The 21912-nt window shown below is 42.5% G+C and overlaps 1 protein-coding gene across 12 annotated transcripts in view; it reads right to left on the minus strand.

Moving 5' to 3' along the window:
• Positions 1–21912, minus strand: part of RBFOX2 (RNA binding fox-1 homolog 2) — a 216357-nt gene that overhangs the window by 41900 nt on the left and 152545 nt on the right. For all 12 annotated transcript variants that reach the window (XM_030320513.1, XM_030320511.1, XM_030320509.1 and 9 more), the window contains one exon: positions 19676–19900. In XM_030320513.1, the coding sequence (XP_030176373.1) occupies positions 19676–19900 (225 nt within the window). The remainder of the gene's footprint in view (positions 1–19675; positions 19901–21912) is intronic.

Raw genomic sequence — 21912 nt, forward strand, 5'->3', positions numbered from 1 at the left:
GTGACACTTTTTAGGCTGTATCTTTGTGAAAAGTGGACAACTGAACTGCTCTGAGAAAAACCTCAGTGTACACCATTAGTTTGCTTTATTTTCTTTTTTAAAAAAAATTTTTTTAACGTTTATTTATTTTTGAGACAGAGAGAGACAGAGCATGAACGGGGGAGGGGCAGAGAGAGAAGGAGACACAGAATCGGAAGCAGGCTCCAGGCTCTGAGCCATCAGCCCAGAGCCCGACGCGGGGCTCGAACTCACAGACCGCGAGATCATGACCTGAGCCGAAGTCGGACGCTTCACCGACTGAGCCACCCAGGTGCCCCAGTTTGCTTTATTTTCTACTGTTAGCTACTGAGCAGCTCTCTTGACTGTACAACCAACCTCCCAAGGTTCTGTTCTTCCCTTCTGTGGTCATTTTCTGACCTAATTTATTCACCGGGCAGAGGATGAAAACAGAAGGGGCTAGAGTCTGTGCCCTGAGAGTTCACAGCGAGGGCTGGCAGCAGCACTGCTGGCACCCTCCTGGGACTATCGTCTACATATCTACTCTTTAAACAACCCAGCTGCCCCAGTGGGGTCTGGCTGTCTGTATATACCGCACAGGAGCACAGGGCTTTTTATACCGAAGAGCGAGTGAGATTTTTAAGTCTCAAAGCCGCAATCTACAAATGAGAACTAAAAACGTTTTGGTTTGATGAACTCACACTTTTCAAATTCTTGTAACAGCGAAACAGATTTTCTGACTTCTCTATGAAACAATGGAAATAAATCTTACTATACACTGTGAACAAATGTGCTGGTATGGCCTGGAAGAGAGTTGTGGGCAATACAAGATGAAGTATTACTGCCCAAGTCTCTATGGGAATAACACTTAACACGTAATCCAAGATAGTAAGGAAGGTTTTGATTAATTCAGGAATAAAATTTATGGATTACCCATTTTCTTCAAAATTTATTTTTCCTTTTGTTTTCTGAGAGGACTTCCTTTCTTATTTTTGCCTATGTGAGGCTGATAGGGAGGCAGAGGAAAAGAGAAAACTTAATTCAGCACAGTAAATTTCTTGAGAATCTGATTCACGTCTGAGAACATCTACTGAATCAACCCATTTTAATGATAGTTTGACTGGGTATAGAATTGGAGGTTGAAAAAAATTCCTTTAGAACTCTGAAGGCAACTCTCAACTGTTGTGTAGTTTCCAGTGCTGCTGTTCAGAAATCCGAAGGTGTTCTTTCTCCCCATTCTCTTTGGTTTGGAGCCTGTCCAGTGTGTCTAGTGTTCTAACATTTCATAGTGGTATGCTTTAAGGTGGGTGGGTGGGTTGACTGGCTGGTTGGTTGACTGATTGATTGACTGCTTATTTATTTTTCCCAAGATTTTACTTAAATTCACATTAGTTACCATATAGTGTAGTACTGGTTTCAGAAGTAGAACCCAGTGAGATTCACAACTTACACATAAAACCCAGTGTTCATCCCAACTGGTGCCCTCCTTAATGCCTATCACCCATTTAGCCCATCTTCTGCCAACCTCCCCTCCAGCAACCCTCGTTCGTTCTCTGTAGTTAAGAGTCTCTTATGGTTTGCCTCCCTCTCTGTTATCTTATTTTTCCTTCCCTTCCCCTATGAATGTTGGATAAAGGGATAGTATCCAAAAATCTATAGAGAACTTGTCTAACTTAACACCCCAAAAAATAATCCAGTTAAGACATGGGCAGAGGAAGGGTGCCTGGGTGGCTCAGTCGATTAAGCATCTGACTTCGGCTCAGGTCATGATCTCACAGCTCTGTGAGTTCGAGCCCCGCATTGGGCTCTGTGCTGATGGCTCGGAGCCTGGAGCCTGCTTCGGGTTGTGTCTCCCTCTCTCTCTGCCCCTAACCCACTCACATTCTGTCTCTGCCTCTCTCAAAAATAAATAAACATTAAAAAAAATTAAAAAAAAAAAAAGACATGGGCAGAAGACATGAACAGACATTTCCTCAAAGAAGACATACAGATAGGGCTAACAGACACATGAAAAATGTTCAACATTGCTCATCATCAGGAAAATACAAATCAACACCACAATGAGATAGTCAGAATGGCTAAAATTAACAACTCAGGAAACAACAGATGTTGGTGAAGCTGTGGGGAAAGGGGAACCCTCTTACACTGTTGGTGGGAATGCAAACTGGCACAGCTACTCTGGAAAACAGTGTAGAGTTTCTTCGGCAAGTTAAAAATAGAACTACCCTATAACCCAACAATTGCACTATTAAGTATTTATCCAAGGGATACCAAAAATACATAAAAATACTGATTTGAAGGGGCACATGCACCCCGATGTTTATAGCAGCGCTATCAACAATAGCTAAATTATGGAAAGAGCCCAAATGTCCATCGACCGATGAAGGAATAAGAAAGATGTAATGTGTACACACGTACACACACACATACACATACACACAATGGAATACTACTTAGTGATGAAAAAGAATGAAATCTTGCCATTTGTAATGACACAGATGGAACTAGAGTGCATTATGCTAAGTGAAATAAATCAGAGAAAGACAAATACCATACGATTTCACTCATACGTGGAATTTAAGAAACAGATGAACATAGGAGAAAGAAGGAAAGCTTAATGTGGGTTTATTTTAGTCTATTTGGCTGGTAATTCTGTGGTCTTTTTTAAGTTGGAAATTAATGTCCTTCAGTCCCGAGAAGTTTTTTTTAATTATCTGATGACTCCAACCCTATACATGTTATCCTTCTGGAACTTGCATTATTAGACACTGGATATTCTGGATTGGTCCTCTTAATTTTCTTATCGCTTTCTTTTATTTTCTCTCTCTCTGCCTTTAGCTTCTATTTTCTGGGATATAGGTCTTTAATTCCTTATCTGAAAACTCTGGGGCCAAGGCATATCAGAATTCAGAAGTTTTAGGATTTTAGAAAGGTAATAATGGGTGTATAAACCATAATACAACTCAGTGAGACTTGGGACAGTGATATTCCTTTATGTGCATTCATATAAGTGGGACAAAGATATATGCAGGTTGTGAGTTCTGCCAATTTACGGAAAATCACCTGATTTTCAGAACATTTTTAGATTTTGTAATTGTGGATTAAGACTGTAACGGTAGACCTCTGCTTCTTCAATCTCATCTTCCAGCCCTCCAACGAAGATTTTTTTCATTTTGTTGCCATGTTTTTAATTTCAAGGGCTCTTCTCTGAATCCCCCACTCTCCACCCCTTTTAAACTTCACTCTTGGTTTAGCAGATGGTGGTATCTTCTCTTCATCTCTCCGAGGCTACAGGTTATTGTTTTGGATTAGAAAAAGGTTCCTCTTATTCCCAATTTCTTTTTTGATTCTTTTCGTTCTGTTTTGCACGCTGGAGGCTTCCCTCAGGAATCCAGCTATCTTGGGTTGTCTGCTCACAATTAAGAACTGAGTGGGGGAAGGTAGCTAGAAAGCCAGTAGTTCTGAATGACTGGGGTGCAGGGGCCTGAGGACTTTGATTCATTCTAGTTCAGTTAGGCAAGCAATTTGTTAGGGAAATCCCTGACATGGACATCGTTACGTCTTTCCTCTTGACTAGGTCAGGCAGGCAGTCCAGGCAAGAGTCGCCCAGTCTTCCAACCAGAGCTGGCAGTTTCGGAAACTCCTGTGAAATTTCTGTGGCGTAAATGGAATACTGGCTTAGAAGTAAGTTCACGTGGGTCTGCTACGTTAGTCGCTAACTGGGACATCTGCTTTCTAGCTTCCAGAATTATTAATTCCCCTGTTCCTGTAATTCTCCTGTTCTTATTGGTGTATAACCCTAAAATCACACAGACACAAAAACCATTTTTGGAGGACCCCAAATTAGATGGAGGTTTTCAAAAGTAACATGAAACTACCACACAGTGTTCTGTGTCTATGCAACCCAGCTTATGTGTGTTTTGAGCTGACACGTATAAAATATTTTGGCAAATATTCCTTTGCTTTCAACATAACCTTTGTATCTCAAGAAGAAGAGCCTGCATTACAGCCCTTAGCCAACGCACACACGAAAGGCTGCAGGAGAGAAAGCAGAGACCTCGAAAATGAGACATGGTTATCAGCTAATGGCAAGTGTGTAAATACACAGTGTTTTCCTTTCCCTGTTCTCCAGAGCCTGGAACTACTTCAGATGTAAGTTGAAGAAGATTAAAAGATTTGGGGATAAGGAGACATGACAACTAACAGCAGTGTGGGATCCCAAACTGGATTTAGGACAGAAAAAAGGAACGTTAGTGGAAAAACTGGTAAAATTGAAGTAAGGACTCTGTTTTGCCTTAACATTACTGTACCAACACTTCTTACTGCCTGGTCTGGAAGACTGTACTGTATCTTTTTTTTTTTTTTTTTCTAAAGTAGGCTTCCTGCCCAGCGCAGAACCCAGTAAGGGGCTTGACCCCACGACCCGGACATCAAGACCGGAGCTGAGACTGAGACTCAGATTCTTAACCAACTGAGCCCCCCAGGTGCCCCGAAAACCATACTGTATCTGTGTAAGGTGTCGACACTCGGAGAAGTTAGATGAAGGACATCCAGAAATTTTTTGTGCTATTTTCGCCACTTTACTGTAAGTCTACGTTTATTTCAAAATAAGAAGTCAAAAAGAAGGGAAAAGGTATTTGGAGATGTCAGATCCTAAACCCTAAAGAATATTAAAACACCAAGAATGTCTAGTTGGTTTAAGGAGTGTACACAGACATAAATGTAGGTAGGTACATGTATCTGTATTCAACAGGTGGGTTGGACAACTTCTAAAAGTCAGAAATGGGCTGAAAAGTCCATTCATTTCAAATTACCGCCATGGCAAAGGAAAAAAAAAAACACCTAATCTGATATTACGATTATCTACTCTCAAATTAGAAACAGTTTTAATTTACATTTGTAAGTTACTCACAAAAGGTAAGCCACCTAAAGTGCCATCCCCTGCGGCATTTTCCCTGAAGATCTCATCGTTTTGAGAACAAAAGGAGGATTCCTAGTTGGGTCCAATTTCTTTTGGGTGGGGGCTGGTCTTCAGTTAGAGTTTAAGTGGACCCTCTTCATAGGATGAATCAGATATTTTCACAATATTGATTATAAAGTCGGTCACACATGGTGCAAGGGACAAGGTTCTAAAAACGGCAGAATTCCAGACTAAACTTATCCAAGGACAGTAGATCTTTCTATTAATTGCTAAAAGCAGAGCTGTCTTGTGAATTGCCATATAATTCACACAGCTTTGAAATGAGGCAATTATGAACAAGAATTATGAATAGAATTATTAGTTATGTGAGAGTATTCACATTGGTTCTGTTAAAGGAATCAGACTGTGTCCAAGAGGGAGTCACTCATGCCAACAGGCCCCAGTTGAGCAAACCAAAAGTGAACTACATTGCTTTGCTGGGCTCTCCCAGAAAAGCAAGGCCTAGGTCAACCAATCAGCACAACGTACCTGACTTGGCTCCAAGACTCCCCTACTTTCCAAATAAGGAAAGCAACCTTGCTTTAGCCAATCAGCAAATGCCCAGTCCAACTTCCTTGCTCCTGCTCCTTCTGCCTATCAAATCTGTTGCCTTGTACAGCTCTTCTGAGCTCCTTTCTATCTGCTTAGATTGGATGCAACCCAACTCATGAATCACTGAATAAAGCCAATAAGACCTGTGTAATTTTAAATTTGGTTATAACAGTTAAAAATTTACACAAAAGTGAAATTTCATTAATTTTTCTACATTACATTATTTCAAAGTTGAATGATTCAAATTTGTATCAACTAAGACTGTGATGTATTTTATACCCAAGAAAATCTAATGGAAAGATCATTCCCAAAGTAGCTTTAGGCACCTCTAAAGGGTGTGTGTGTGTGTGTGTGTGTGTGTGTGTGTTTCAAAAATCATAGAGCAAGGGGAGCCTGGGTGGCTCAGTTGGCTAAGCATCCAACTTTTGATTTTGGCTCAGGTCATGGTCTCACAGTTCGTGAGTTTGAAACTTGTATCGGGCTCTAAAATGACAGTGCAGACCCTGCTTGGGATTCTCTGTCTCCCTCTCTCTCTGCCTCTCCCCTGCTCGCTCTCTAGCTCTCCATCTCAAAATAAATAAATAAGCATTTAAAAATTTTTAAAAAAATCATAGAGCAATATTTCACAGTGGGTATAAGTTCTACAGGATATTACCTGGTATGTTGTAGAATATGGCTTTCATGGTCAAATAAATATGGGAAATACTAGATTAAACAAAGTCAACAAGTTTCCTGTGAATTCTGAAGAGAGAACTCACCTTTCTCCTGAAACATGTTACACATGCAATTCATTCATTTATTTTCCTAAAGCAGGCTACAAAATTCACTTAGGAAAATACTGTTTTTATCAGGATGGCTCTTAGAGCAGTAGCTCCCATGCAGGTGAAGAAAGAAAATGGAGTAACAGAGAAGAGAACTGGATGGCCTATTAATTTGTATCTTTTTTTTAAGTTTATTTATTTCTGTTAAAGGGGGGAGGGGCAGAGAGAGAGGGAGAGAAAATCCGAAGCAGATCCCATGCTGTCAGCGCAGAGCCTGAAGCAGGGCTCGAACCCGGGAACCATCAATGAGAGCATGATGAGTCGAAACCAGGAGCCAAATGCTCAACCAACTGAGCCGCCCAGGTGCCCTTGTATCATTTTATAAATCGAGGTTGCCTAGAATGCCTTCTCTGAAATAATTATATAAAACAGCCTTGTAGCTAATGCTTTTTGCACACTTACTATGTGCCAGGCATTATCCTAAGTACCTGCTATTCATTTTCTCATTTAAGGCAAAAAATAACCCTATCCGGTAGGAACGATCATCACCATTTTTACAGATGAGGAAAATGATCATTAGAGTAATAATTTTCCGATGGTTACACATTTAGCAAATGGAGGGAGCTGGTAGCTAAACTCAATCTGATTTCCAGGGCTCCAGCACACTCCCTCATCACAATCACAATATTATATAATAAAAAGATGTTTTTTAAAACAGCTTTAAACACTTTTTTGTTTTTTTTCCTGATAATATTGTAGAAAGTGGGTTGGGTTACTTTTCTTTTCTTTTTTTTTTTTTTTACATTGTATTTATTTTTGAGAGAGAGAGAGAGAGAGAGACAGAGACAGAGAGAGACAGAGACTGAGCACAGGTGGGGGAGGAGCAGAGAGAGAGGGAGACACAGAATCTGAAGCAGGCTCCAGGCTCTGAGCTGTCAGCACAGAGCCCGATGCGGGGCTCAAACGCACGAACCATGAGATCATGACCTGAGTCAAAGTCAGTTGCTTAACCAACTGAGCCACCCAGGTGCCCCGGGTTACTTTTCATCATGTCATTTTACACTGCCTACAACCCATGTTGACCCACCATTAGCAATTTTTTTTTTTTTTTTTTACTTTATTTATCTTTTGAGAGAGAGAGAGCAAGCAGGGGAGGAGCAGAGAGAGAGGAGGAGAGAATCCCAAGCAGGCTCCGCGCTATCAGCATAGAGCCTGACGTGGGGCTCAAAACCATGAACCATGAGTGAGATCATGACCTGAGCTAAAGTCGAGAGACAGACACTCAACTGACTGAGCCACCCAGGTGCCCCAAGGTTTGTTACCATTTAAAGCATTTTTATAAATATTTATAATGGAGTATGTGATAGGTTAAAACTGGGTGGAATTAGATCATATGAATTCCTTCTTAAAGAGTAAAAATGCCCTAACGTGATTTTTTTCTAAAAAGTGAAATCTTGGCCCATATGCTTATTTACTGAAAATCCGGGTATTTCACAGTGCTAAATGAACATGCTAATAGGACCATTTATCATATGTTGAATACAAAATAATTTTATCTAATGCTACCACCAAACACAATTTTTTAAGGCACGGAAAACTGAAATTGCATCTGTGTAGAGCAATTCCCTACTCAAGAAAAATTACTTTTGGATTTAGTTATTTTAGTTAAAAGAAATGCTTAAGGGGCATTAAGCCACCTGGGTGGCTTAATCAGTTAAGCATCCAACTTCAGCTCAGGTCATGATCTCATGGTCTGTGAGTTCAACACTCAAGCCCTGCGTTGGGCTCTGTGCTGACAGCTCAGAGCCTGGAGCCTGCTTCGGATTGTGTGTCTCCCCCCAACCCCTCTCTCTGCCCCTCCTCCACTTGCACTCTGTCTCTCTCTCTCTCTCAAAAATAAATAAAACATTATAAAAAATATAAAAGAAAAAGAATACTGCTGTGACAACCCAAATTCTGAGAATCTAGTCCCGTTTGGTCATTTAAATATAAGCAAAGCTTTTTTTTCTTTTTTTCCCAGTTAACTAGTAATTCAATTTTCTTTAGAAAATATCTAGTTCCTTTTTGTCAGTGGGTCAAAGTGCTATAAAAAGGGAATTACAAAAGGCATCATCTGTACATGTAATATCATCATAAACTGATATCACCCTGTGAAATAAAAACCACAACAAGTCACTTATTGTTTTTAAACCGGGAGTAAGAACTACAGAAAACTTTTGTATATAACATAAAACAGTGAACACACACACAGATCACCTCAATTAAAACCTTCATCCTTAACTGAATGTTTAATATCCTAACGTACATTTTAGAATGAAAGGAATCTGTATGTTCTAGTTGGAGTTCTTAGGCTTAAGGTCAAAGAATGAGTGGAAGCTAACAAGACCATCCCTGTGGACACCTTTATTTTTTGTAATTTGCATGGGGAAGCAGAAAAAAAGCATTTGACTGAAAGCAGATTTCCTGAGTTCTGGCTCTGTCACTAGCTAGCTGTAACGGTCTGCGTTCAAGAATCACCATCCCCAACTCTGTGTAGTTCTAGTTGCTGGGGGGGGGGGGGGGTGGATAGCAAATGAATGAATGGATCACAAGGCTAACAACAGTAACAATGTGCTGAAAGGTGTCTTGGGCGTCATGGCCCAAAGGGCAATTTTCTCTGCCGGAGAGTATCCACGCCTGGCTCTGAGTGTGGTTTTCTGTAGCAACTCCTGCATCGTCACGCCAGCCTGCAGTGCGCTCGTGGACCCAGCTCTGCCACCGCCCAGCGGCTCACAGGCACCCCACTCTGCTAAACTGACAAGCGTGGATGGTTCGTGTCGGCTCCACATCAGGGCCTCTCCTGGAAGAGTGGACAGCCGGGTGAATAAATTCCTCAGTCCCAGGCCTTCTAACTCTAGCTCGGAAACAGAACGTGCTAATGATGATGCCTACGCTGCAGGCTGAGGGTAACATGGCCCCACGACGCACAACGTGAGACAAAGATCTAGGCCCCATTCTTCCCATTATGTTCCAGAAATCCTCATCTGGGCCAACGGACCCACGTTAAGGGCTACCACTTCTCGGCTATGTGGTAGCGGGACACCTCTCCCCAGGGCACTTGCAAGTACAGGGGTCCGTGGTTAATTCCGTGGAGGATGGGGAGACTGATCTCCTGATAGGAGAGCGGTGAGAGAAAATCTGGCTTCAACTCCAGAGAAAGGGTGTGCAACAAAGCGAAGAAACGGGGTGATGCGAAGCACGGAGTCCTAGTTCCCTGTAATTCGGGTGTGCTCCAAGGCTTACCACCGAGGAGGGCTGCAGGGCCTATGGGCGACAGTGTAAAGGCAGGCCCCTCCGCTGCGCCTTCGCATCTCTGCCCCAGAGCCATCAGCAGCTGTTTAAATACCTCAAATGATGTCACTAACATTTCCTACTAACCGGGCACGGATGCTGAACTGCCTCTGTAAGCTTTTTTTGCCCCCCACACAAAAACACTTATGAAACATCCATTATATGCCAACGGGAATAATAAGAGGAGAGCTTGTAGTAACTCCTGTCCTCAAGGAGAGGACGATCCACTAGCTAGGTAGAGTCCATATACAAATTCAAACCTCATCTGTGGATTCCTCATCAAAGCTTGTCTCCTTCAAATACTTCGGCTATTCGTGCCTGCCAGCATTTGGGAGAGTATCTCAACGGACGGCAACTGAGGTCCTTTCTTCTCTGCAGGCAGGCGCGGGGGTAATCAGGCCTCTGCAGCCCCAGGAGGGACCCCTGACCGCTATCTCTTTGCTAATGCACGGCATGGGACCTACTGACTGTCAAAACAGGCTCTTGTCTTAAGGGCACAAGAAGCTTCTAGCCCAATGTGAAAATCAACTTCTGAAGTACATTTTACAAATAAAATTCCACATTCCATTGCTTGTTTCTCATTTTCCTGGAAGTCCTTTTTTTGGTTCTTGCCACCAAGATGGAACTATTTGACATAAACGAGGTCTCTATGATGGTATCGCTGCAGCTCACAATAATAAAAAGCACAAATCAAGGCCATCAAAGAATGACTGATTTTAAAAGATGGTTTAAAAAAAAAAGCAATTAAAGAACTATTTACACTAGTAATTTCCAAAGCACTTCTAATTTCTTTTCAATACAATACTGTCAGGTAGGCAACACTGGCTTCACGTGGTAGATGAGGAAACTGAAATCTAGGAGGTGAAATGGTTTATTCGAGACAGTTCTTGTAGTAAGGACACAATCTTTGACTCCGCTCTCCTTGTTTTACTCATTCAATCAGCTGTCAAATCCTGTGTATTCTACCTTGGCAATTTCTCTTCCGTTCACCCCTCCTCTACATAACACCTGGAGCCCCCTAGTCCAGAGGCTTGTAAGACTCTCCTAACCCGTCCCCTGCTTCTCTCCTCATCTGGTATATGCAACAGTTGGGTCTTCCAGAAGCACAGTTCTGCTCACTTCCCCTTCCTTGCTTAGGAAACTTCGATAATGTTTCTCAGCCAGGCATTCAAATACTCTTCCCAATTTGTACTCAAGCGACTTTTTCTCCCACCTTATTTTCCTCTGTAACCACCAAACACCCAAAGCTTCATCTAATGGAAACATGTGCTTTTATCCAAGGACACTTTGATCTTGCCCATCTCTAACTTTACTTTGAGAGATGGCTTGCTTTCCCAATTCTTCCCACCATCACCCGCGCATGTTCCAATTCTAACCACTCTTAGCACGAGGCCCAGATCAGTGCCACCTGCCCCTAGCAGCCTCAGCGTCTCCCTCCTCAGGCCTCCCATGGCACACCGTATCTCCCTTAACCACCACCCGCCCCCCCAACCTGAGAAAGTGTTACTGAGTACCTATCAAGTGCCAGGCACTGTGATAAGTCAGAGACTGCAAAGATGAACTTGAAGGCCTTACAGTTTAATTAGGAAGACGAAAGTGAACAAAAAACATCACAGTAAGTTCCACGGAAAGCGGTCGGCTCAGGAATCAATGTGAGCCTAAATGAAAGAAACGCTTGGCTTAGCCTAGGAAAACCAAGCAAGGCTTCCCAAGGCTTCCCAATAGAGCGGACGCCTGGACTGAATGGGAAGAGATACACGGGTGCCTGCTGTGAGGACCGTGGGAGATGGGGCATCCAAGTGGCCGAGGGGGGAGAACGGACTCTGAATTCCCCGACTGTAAAACCCTCACACGCACAAGGGGCTAGTTTATGAACCACAATAAAATACTGTTTGCGGAAGCAATCTTTCAACAAAGTGCTACAGACATTTAAGGTATCAGTTCGTGGTTAAATAACAATGCTTCCTACCTATCTTTTGAATTTAATTGGCCCCAGGAACTACCAGGTCCGTTTTAAGAAACGTGTGAGTAGATAGTAAAAGTTTAACAGAATAATCTATGATGTTGTCATATCTAAGTTTTATGATGCACTGTTCTGCTCAGTCTCTCCCTCTCCACACGCATCCCCTGAACACCCACACATTCACAACTTCCAAAGGCAAATGGCTTAAGAGCAGTGAATTCACACTCCCGTTTAAAGGTACACTTAACCACGGGGTGCCTGGGTGGCTCCGTCAGTTAAGCGTCCCACTTTGGGCTCAGGTCATGATCTTGCGGTTCATGAGTTCAAGCCCCACATCGGGCTCGCTGCGGTCAGCCTGTCAGCAAGAGCCCACTTCGGATCCTTTGGCCCCCACTCTGCCCCTCCCCAACTTGCACTCTCTCAAAAATAAATAAGTAAGCATTAAAAAAAGTAATAATAAAAATGTTTATTTTTAAAAATTTTTATTTAAAAATTAAAAAAAAAAAGGAAAAAAAACCCAAACAGGTAAGAAGCATCTTCAGCCAGAGCCTCCTAATAATTTCCCATTTTATTGTTAGTAACTTCTTAAAGTTATAGAACGTGTGCCATCTGTGTCTGTAGAAACAGCTCAAGGAGCTTCCATTTTCTCCTTAGCACAATCAATTCACAGTCGCTACACATGGATTCCTAATTTTATTTCAGGATTTCTCTAGGACCTCAAATTAGTCGATATAATGCAAAGTCATATAGTGAATAGTTTCTACCAGGGGTGAGAAACAGAAATCTTAACCGCATAGGTTTGGATTAAGGAACAGAACTTGCGCTCAACACTGGCGTCGAAAAGCTGGAATGCGGGCCTGTGAAACAACGGGAGCTGGTGGCAGTCAGGGCAGTGGTGAGGAGGGGTGCGGTGAGGAACTGTGAGCTGCCGGGAGAGGACTCAGCGAGGGCAGTGCTGGCCAAGACAGCGTGAACAGGCCGGTAACTCCTCTCCCCAAAACAAGACAACAGTAAGAAAGCGGGACGAGACTGGCCAACAGCCATTTCAGATTCTGGAAATCGGTCAAAGGTGAATAACAAACACACGAATTTCTTGAGAGGCGCCTGGGTGGCTCAGTTGGCCGAAGCTGACGCTGTGTAGAGAATTGTCAGGTTGGTCAATTCTGCACTTTCCCGAAGGAACCTAAGGCTCCAAGAAGATGAGCAGACATTTCTCAAGGTTTTGGCTAAAGGTGAGTTATAGAGATTTTTCTTATGTAAAGAAAAGGTTAGGGGCTCCTGGGTTGGCTCAGTTGGTACAACATGAGACTCTTGATCTCAGGGTCGGGAGTGTGAACTCCAGGCTGGGTGCAGAGATTACTTAATAAAATAAAATCTTAAAAAAAAAAAAAAAAAGAAGAAGAAGAAAAATGGGGTGCCTGGGTGGCTCAGTTGGTTGAGCGTCTGACTCTTGATTCTGGCTCAGGTCATGATCCTAAGGTCATGGGATCAAGCCCTGAGCGAGGCTCCATGCTGAGCCTGGAGCCTGGTTAAGATTTCTCTCTCTCTCTCTCTCTCTCTCTCTCTCTCTCTCTCTCTCTGCCCCTCTCCTCCACTGGTGCTCTCTCTAAAATTAAACAAAACTTTTTTTTCTTGAAAAACTGCTAGTGCTTAGGGTAAGGCCTACAAGAGGCTATAGACCCTGCCTGTGGCTACTCCAACCTGCCCCCCCGCTCCCCACCCCCCCCGCCCCGTCACCACCCCAATCCCTCACTTCTGCGGGAGAGAACTTCACTAGTTTTTATCAGTACAGGGCTGGGGCCATGAAAACCAGTAGCTGTGCGCCAGAAGGGGTGAACTCAACGTGGGGCACTCGGGGCAACGGTGGGAGTGGGTGGTGGGGAGGTGGGGGCGGTAAAAACCCACAGCTCTGTCAGGTTTGGTAGGGATCTAACCAGGGACAGAGTTCTTCTAGCGTGAGCTTGTGGTCTGATCGAGGTGAGTAGGGGAGCAGCCAGGGGTGTGGAGGGGAGATCCTGGAAACAGAACCGCACAGGAGCCGGATACGCTCTCCTCACATGTGGGCTGACCACGCAGCTACAGGCGTGACGAGGGGAGACACGAGACAGTGCAGCAGAGAGACCAGGCCGAGCAGCCCTGAGAACTGGCTGGCCTCTGAAGCCACCTCCCAACCCACAGATGGTCCACAGAGGGTGGAGGCTGTACAAGCACGAGGCACTTAAACACCACCTCTGCCCAAATCACTGGCGGGCCACTGAGCTACGGGGACTCGCGGGCAACTCCTAGCCAGGCTAAAGAGTGAAAAGGGGAGGGAGAATTGCCAAGCGGAGCCGGCAGTGGCTGCACACCACCGAGGAGTCACATTCCACCGTTTAAGTTCAGGCAAATTACTTAAAACACACACACGTGAGAACACCTACACCTTTCAACAGCGTAAATGACGCTTCGGAGTTGCTGAAATATATTGCTAACGCGTCCAGTTCATTGAAAAATTACAAGACCTGTAAAGACACAGGAAAGTGGGGCTCGGACTCCAGAAAACAAGCAGTAACTAGTGGGCTTGGATGTGGGATTTAGCAGATGACTTCAAAGTGGCAGTTCCACACGTATTCAGAGAACTGAAGGAAATGTGACAGTCTCTACGGAGAAGCAGAAATCACAAATGAGGATTGCAGAACTGGAAAGTACAATAACTGAAGTAAAAAATACACTGAGATGCTCAACAGTTGATGCAGTATGGCGGAGCAAAGAATGAGCGGACCGAAAGAGGCCTCCACACAAATTCTCCAATCTAATGAACAGAAAGAAAAAAGATCAGAGGAAAATGAATAGAACTTTAGATTCTATTTTGACTTAACTTAAAAACAAACAGGGGCGCCTGAGTGGCTCAGTTGGTTAAGCGGCCAACGTCAGCTCAGGTCATGATATCGCGGTCCGTGAGTTCCGAGCCCCGCGTCGAGCTCTGCACTGACAGCTTGGGGGCCACAGCCTGCTTTGGATTCTGTGTCTCCCTCTCTCTTTCTGCCCCTCCCCCATTCGCTCTCTGTCTCTTTCAAGAATGAATAAATGTTTAAAAAATTTTTAAAAACCTTGAAAACAAACAAAAAACCAGAACCCGAACCTGTGGGTGAACAAAAAGTTCCCAACATATTGGTGGTGAAAGTCCCAGGAAGAGAGGAAGAAGGGAAAGAACACACAGCTGAAGAAACTATGCTCAAAAACTTTCCAAATGTGGTGGAAAATCTTAATCTACAGATCCAAAAATCTCAATAGATCCCAAGGATGATAAAAACAAAGAGATCCAGGGGCGCCTGGGTGGCTCAGTCGGTTGAGCGTCCGACTTTGGCTCAGGTCACGATCTCATGGCTCGTGAGTTCGAGCCCCACGTTGGGCTCTGTGCTGACAGCTCGGAGCCTGGAGCTTACTTCATATTCTGGATCTCCCTCTCTCTCTCTCTCTCTGCCCTCTCCCACTCATGCTGTCTCTCAAAAATAAATAAACATAAAAAAAAAAATAAAAGAAAACACAAAGAGATCCACCCTAGGCACATCAGAGCCAAACTGCTCAAAGCCAAAGATAAAACAAAGATCGTGAAAGCAGCAAGAGAAAAACAATTCAGCCCTGGAAGGGGCACAACAGGATTAATAGCTGACTTCTCATCAGAATCAGCTGGCTCTTGTCAGAGGTGGGAAGGCAGTGGCACAACAGATTTTCAAGTGCTGGGGAGTGGTGGAGAAATGGTCAACCAAGAATTCTACAGCGAGCAGAACTAGCCTTCAAAACTGAAGACAAAATAGAGACATTCCCAGATAAACAAAAACAGAAAATTTGTTTCAAACAGACCCAGTCTACAAAAAATACTAGAAGATGTCCTATGGGCTGAAAGGAAACGATATCAGACTATAACTCAAATCTATATAGGACGATAAGAAGATCACCAGAAATGGTTACTTTCTGAAAATACAAATTCTTTAAAGTAATAATTACAATACTGTATTTCTGCATTTCTTTTTCTTTTAGAGAGAGAGCGAGAGCATGAGCAGGGGAGAGGGGCGGAGGAAGAGAGTGACAGAGAACATCTCAAGGAGGCTCTACACTCAGCACGGAGCAATGTGGGGTTGATCCCACAACCCTGGGATCGTGACCTGAGCCGAAATCATGAGTCAAACACTCAACCAACTGAGCCACACAGGCACCCTTTGTTGCATTTCTAATATATATTTGTCTCCACCAATATTTCTTGTCTCCTCTATTTTGTCTGATATTAATATAACCAACCACCTCAGCTCTCTTATGCTTATTATTAGTAGGACATCTTTTTCCTTCATTTATCTCAAACTCTTAAATCTAAGGTGAGTCTCTTGTAAAAAACATACAACTGGACTCATATGTATAAAATATATGAGGATAACAGCACAAAATGGTGAGGAATGAAGCTATATCAGGACCGAAGCTGCTATATTTTATCAAAAACACACAGGGGCGCCTGGGTGGCGCCGTCGGTTAAGCGTCCGACTTCAGCCAGGTCACGATCTCGTGGTCCGTGAGTTCGAGCCCCGCGTCAGGCTCTGGGCTGATGGCTCAGAGCCTGGAGCCTGTTTCCCATTCTGTGTCTCCCTCTCTCTCTGCCCCTCCCCCGTTCATGCTCTGTCTCTCTCTGTCCCAAAAATAAATAAACGTTAAAAAAAAAATAAAAAAAAAAAAAAAAAAAAAGACACACACACACACACACACACACACACACATGAGCACGTGGGCGCACGTCTGCAAGTAAGCAAACAAATTGCAAGCAAGCAAGTGCATCGGTCAGTTATAAGTTGAAGACGTAATCCTTGATCAAGAACTAAGAAAATATAAAAATAACACAAATAATTTAAAAATCACAAAGGGGTTTAAAAGGTACAGTTAATTACTTAACAGAAATCAGGAAAGAAGGAACAGAGGAACAATAAAAGACATGAGCCATAAAACAAGTAGTTTAAATGGCACACATAAATCCACCCATATTAACAATTACTTTAAATATAAATAGACTAAATACTCTGATAAAAAAGGCAGTAATTTTCAGATTGTTTAAGTGAGATCCAGTTGTATGTTTTTTTTACAAGAGACACACCTTAGAGTCGAAGAGTTTGAGACAAAATGAAGGGAAAAGCTGTCACACAAATAGTAATGGTAAGAGAACTGAAGTGATTATATTAGTATCAGACAAAACAGACCTAAGAGACAATGGCAGAGACAAATAGGGACATTTCTTATTGATAAAAGGGCCAACTGGTTAGAAACAGTCTGTAGGACAGACTGTCTTAATAACACAAGTCTCAGTAAGTTTTAAAAAACTGAATCATACAAAGTTATGATGCTCTGTGACCACAATGGGATTAAATTACAAATCAACAAAAAAAGTTAGGAAATCCATGTAACCCAGGATCAAAGAAGAAATCATAAGGAAAAAAATTTAAGAATCTTTTTAAAAAATAAATGAAAACAAAAACACAATATATCACATTTTAGGGAAACTTAAGGGGAAATATATAGCTTTAAACACATATTAGAAAGGAAAAAAAAATTTAAATCAATGTTCTAAGGCTGCAACTCAACAGGCTTAGAAAAACCAAGAGCAGGGGCTCCTGGGTGGCTCAGTAGGCTAAGTGTCCGACTTCGGCTCGGGTCGTGACCTCACGGTTTGCGAATTCAAGCCTGTGTCAGGATTGTTCAATCCTGCTTCGGGTTCTGTCTCCCTCTCTCTCTGCTCCTCCCCCACTAGCACTCTGTCTCTCTGTCTCTCTCTGTCTCTCTCTCAAAAATGAATAAACATTAAAATTTTTTTAAAATAATAAAAACCAAGACCAAATCAAACTCAAAGCTAGTAGAAGGAAGGAAATAATGAAGATCAGAATGGATATCAATGAAATATCAAAGAGAAAGACAATAGATTTAAAAAAATCAATGAAATCAAAAGATGGTTTTCTGGAAAGATCTGCAAAATTAATAAACCTTAGCTAGACTGACCAAGAAAAAGAGAGGAGCCACAATTATCAAAATCAAGAATGAGAGAAGAGATATCAGTACAGATGCTATAGAAATTAAAAAGGATCATATGGATTTTTATAAATTATATTATAATTAAACCATGTATTTATAAATCTATAGATTATAATTATATATATATATTATATCCAACAAAATAGACAATTTAGATGAAAAAGAAAAATTCCTAGAAAGTCACAAATTACTAAAATTGGTTTGACTCGCAACAGAAAATAAAAGTAAAAAGAGAAAAAGGACAGGTAACTAGTAAAAAACACATTCAGTAATTAAAATACCTTGATAAAGCCTCACATTTATATTTTATTTCTTCTTTGCACAGTTGTTCTGGTAAGTCTGTGAGTTCATCATCATTTGAAAATGATTTGGAAATGTGGCCAATATAGTGGCTGGTATATTCACAATTCTAGAACAAACGCTATGGAATCCTCATTTGTTACCCATCATGCTTATACCTCTCAAATAAATTGTCACTACAGTCCATTACTTATGAAGTATAAAATTATGTGCTTATATATAACTGATCAACACTAAAAAGACAACATGTTTTCAAGGAAAGAATGGGTTTCTTTGCGGTCTAATAGCTAATAAAGGGAAATAGAATTTGAAGGTGAAATCCATCCTTACGCAACAAAAGCTTCCATTCTAAGGTTCTTTATTGGGAAGTAAATCATATCAAGTGGTTTAAAGGCTGAATAAAGGTCTCCTGATAGTCTGAAACAGGAAGGGCAAAAAGAAATGTAAAAATTCGACATAGATATTTCTATCTAGGATATAGAACATTTTTATCTTTGGAGACAGACGACATAATCCCACAGACAATAAGACTTCCTTCCTGTATGTTGACATATATCTGATATATATCTCCTGGTTAATTTCTGACATTTCTTTTACTTTAGGAAGTTAGTGGTTAACAGGCGAAGTCAAAGAGGCAGGCTAGGGCCAGGGATTAGTAAACGAAGTACAGAGTGTGGATTTTATTCTAAGTATGTTAGGGAACTGTTAGAGTTAAGTTGGAAAATAACACTATTTGCATTAGAAAACAAAGCACTACGCTGGCTGTGATGTGGCAAAGGGAGAAGTTAGTTAGGGAGCAGTGACACAGGGAATATGTGATGAGGTCGGGAATAGTGTGGGGGCAATGAAGATACCTTACGTGAATTAAATTCTTTTAAATCTAACGGCCATTCTGAGGTAGGTACTACTGTCTTCATTTTCCAGGTACAGATACGTACTTGTCATCACTGAGAAAGCCAAAGCAGAAAGAGATTAAATAAAATTGTACTGCTAAGTAGGGCCCGCCTCAAACCTGGCATAAGAGCTGCTATCATAGACATTCTCCAGTTAAGGTACTAAGTTAAAGACAAGAGGCTGAAGTCAGAGAATGCTTCGAGTTACGGTTTCCGAGACCTGCAGACGGACTGGATGGAGACGTGAAAGAAAGAAACAGGGAAGACTCATGGGTGCTGCTTGAACAGCAAGATGAATCTAGTAGCATAATCATATAGAGAGAGAAGACACAAAATAAGAGGACGGGGGTCCTAGGATCCAGGCCTGGAGTGCTGTAACATCTCAAAATCGAACAGAGAAAGAGAAGCTGCAAGCAGCAGAGGGGACTGAGAGAGGACTTCCGGGGGGTAGGAGGGCAACAGGGAGTGTCTGGAGAGCCAAGAGCCTAGTGAGCATCTCCAGGAAGCGGGAGGTGGCCCCGTGCAGAACAGAGCTGCCGAGAGACCGTGTGGTACCACATGGGGGGCAGGGGGCCGCAAGGCGAACTGAAGCGAATGGGCGAAACTGACCAGAGCAGCGCCCCCCTCGTTGTGCCCTCGCCTTGCTGTGTTGTCTGTCCTGTCTCTTGACCGTAAGCTCCTGGGCAGTGGCTGCGAGCTAGGATTCTAAGTCCTCACCTTCTAGTTACGGTGCAGGGGGTAGGAGTGAATTGCATAAATGCCGTGTAGTGTCAGACAGACGCTACCTTAACGCAAAGGGTTTGCTGGCCCGGCGATGCAGGCGAGGATTGCAACCTGACAGGCCCTCCTCCCTCCCCGCTCAGAGCTCCCTTACCGTGAGAGATCCATTCTGTGTGCTGGGGGAGCTGCTGCTCTGCTCCCCGTGGGCTTGCGTGCTCCCGTACAGCGTCAGGTTATGCTCACTGGTCTGGCCGGCATAGTCCTGAGTGTGTGGCACTCCGTATTCTGTGGGAATTCCATTCTGGGGAGGTGGCGGAAACGGGATGGTAGTAAAAGGCTGAACCATTGCGTCAGGAGTTGTTGTCGGCTCCTGGTTACCCTGAAACGAACAGGGGAAGAGAAAATAAGGAGAAAAAGTGACTCTAAATTCTCATTACATGATTCTTTTTTTTAATTTTTTTTTTTAACGTTTATTCATTTTTGAGAGACAGAGACCGAGCGTGAGTAGGGGAGGGGCAGAGAGAGAGGGAGACCCAGAATCCAAAGCAGGCTCCAGGCTCTTAGCTGTCAGCACGGAGCCCGACGCGGGGCTCGAACCCACAAACCATGAGATCGTGACCTGAGCCGAAGTCGGACGCTTAACTGACTGAGCCACCCAGGCGCCTCATCATTATGTGATTATTTCTAAGGTGAGTACAAAATTCTCTGAACATTCTCTCTGCACTCCTACAGAGACGTATGCATGCAGACACATACACCCCACTTTGGCGAATCTGTGATTCCCAAACAGGCCCGTGACCATATTAAAGTTGATTAGTTACCAAAGAGCCAAAAATTTTCCTTGAAACCAAGTTTTTAAAAATGCCAGGAAATTTCTCACACAAGAAAAGGTGTAAGAGTTGAACTCAGTTTGGGCCATTAGTATTTTCTTCAGGACACTCTCTGTCCCTTTACAGTGATTCTCAGAGGAAAACAAACCAACTTCGTTCAATTACAATTCATAGCAATAGGCAGGGTGACATTATTAGTTAAATTCTCAAAACCAGACAACATAGGTCTCTAGGTTTTAAGAGCATAGAGTTCAGAGGAAAGTATATTATTAAAAAAAATACTGTTTGTATTTCAAGATAGGGATTTATTTAAGTCTTGGCTACTAGGTTAATAGTTTAAAATAAAGGTTCCTTAAATTATAAACACTAGAGATAGAAAAAAAAAAAAACCCAGACAAAAAAATTTAAGAGTTCTTCATAATCACTGCCAGCTAAGGGTAACAGCACACCAAGAAACCTCTCCATGTGATAACCTTTCCCAGATGCTTACCTGGAATTCAGTGTGGTATCTGAAATATCAATCAAGTATGCAGGAACTACAGGGAATTGTTAGAAGGGGCTATTTTGGCGCTATGGCCCCCTCTCACTTCTAAGTTCAGATATAAAAGAGTTTGGATCTTGTAGGACAAATTTTGCGACGGACCCATCCTCCCCACCCCCTTGACCTCCCATTCCATTCCATCAAAAGCAAAGCCTTTTTTTTTTTTTTTTTTTTTTTTTTTTTTTTACTGAACATACACAAGTCAGCAAAGTCTTAGGCCACTCTCCTGTAAGTAGCTGGCAGAGATGGACAAATGCTTCAACATGTCAGCACTTTGATAGGCTCCCCCCTTCCCCACCGTATTTTAAACATCATATCATTAGGCAATCAAAGAAAATCTGGGTTTATGTCATTTGGTTTCCTCCTGCTTGTGAGCATCATTTCCATCAAGCAAGGGAGCAATTATTCCTCCTTCTCTCTCAGTCCCAACTATCCTTCTTTCCCCTCAGTTCAAGAGAGGATTCTCTACCCATGGAGAGCTGTAGGAAACGGAAACTTTCAGCAGCATTTTCTAAACATTATTGCAGGCTTTTGACATTAACCTGACGGCCATTAAACTCATACTATATCTCCAACAAAATGAATCCAAAGCTGCAGAAAGATCTCACGCTATTTTTAAAGAAAGGTTCAGCCATCGTTGCTACAATAAGTTCTTCTGCAAAATCCAACAGAACAAATGTACAAAGATAAATGGAGAAATACATGACCATGGATTGGAAAGCTTGACAGTCTTAAGATGACCATGTACCCCAAATCCCACAAACTCGCATCAGTGCACCCCAAGCCCCCACATCAATGAATGAAACAGAAGAGAATAGTACAGTCAGTATTAAAGCATCAAGTCAATTCAGTGGGAGAAAGGGAAGTCTTTTTCACAAATAAAAAAAGTTGAATACCCAATGGGGGGAAAACAAAACAAAACAAAACAAAACAAAACAGAACCTCAACTCATCCCATGTATACAAAAGTTAACTTGAAAGAGATAACAAACCTATATATGAGTGTTTTAAAACTTCTAGG

This window comes from Lynx canadensis, chromosome B4 (genome assembly GCF_007474595.2).
Source record: "Lynx canadensis isolate LIC74 chromosome B4, mLynCan4.pri.v2, whole genome shotgun sequence".
In the NCBI taxonomy this organism is placed as follows: domain Eukaryota; kingdom Metazoa; phylum Chordata; class Mammalia; order Carnivora; family Felidae; genus Lynx; species Lynx canadensis.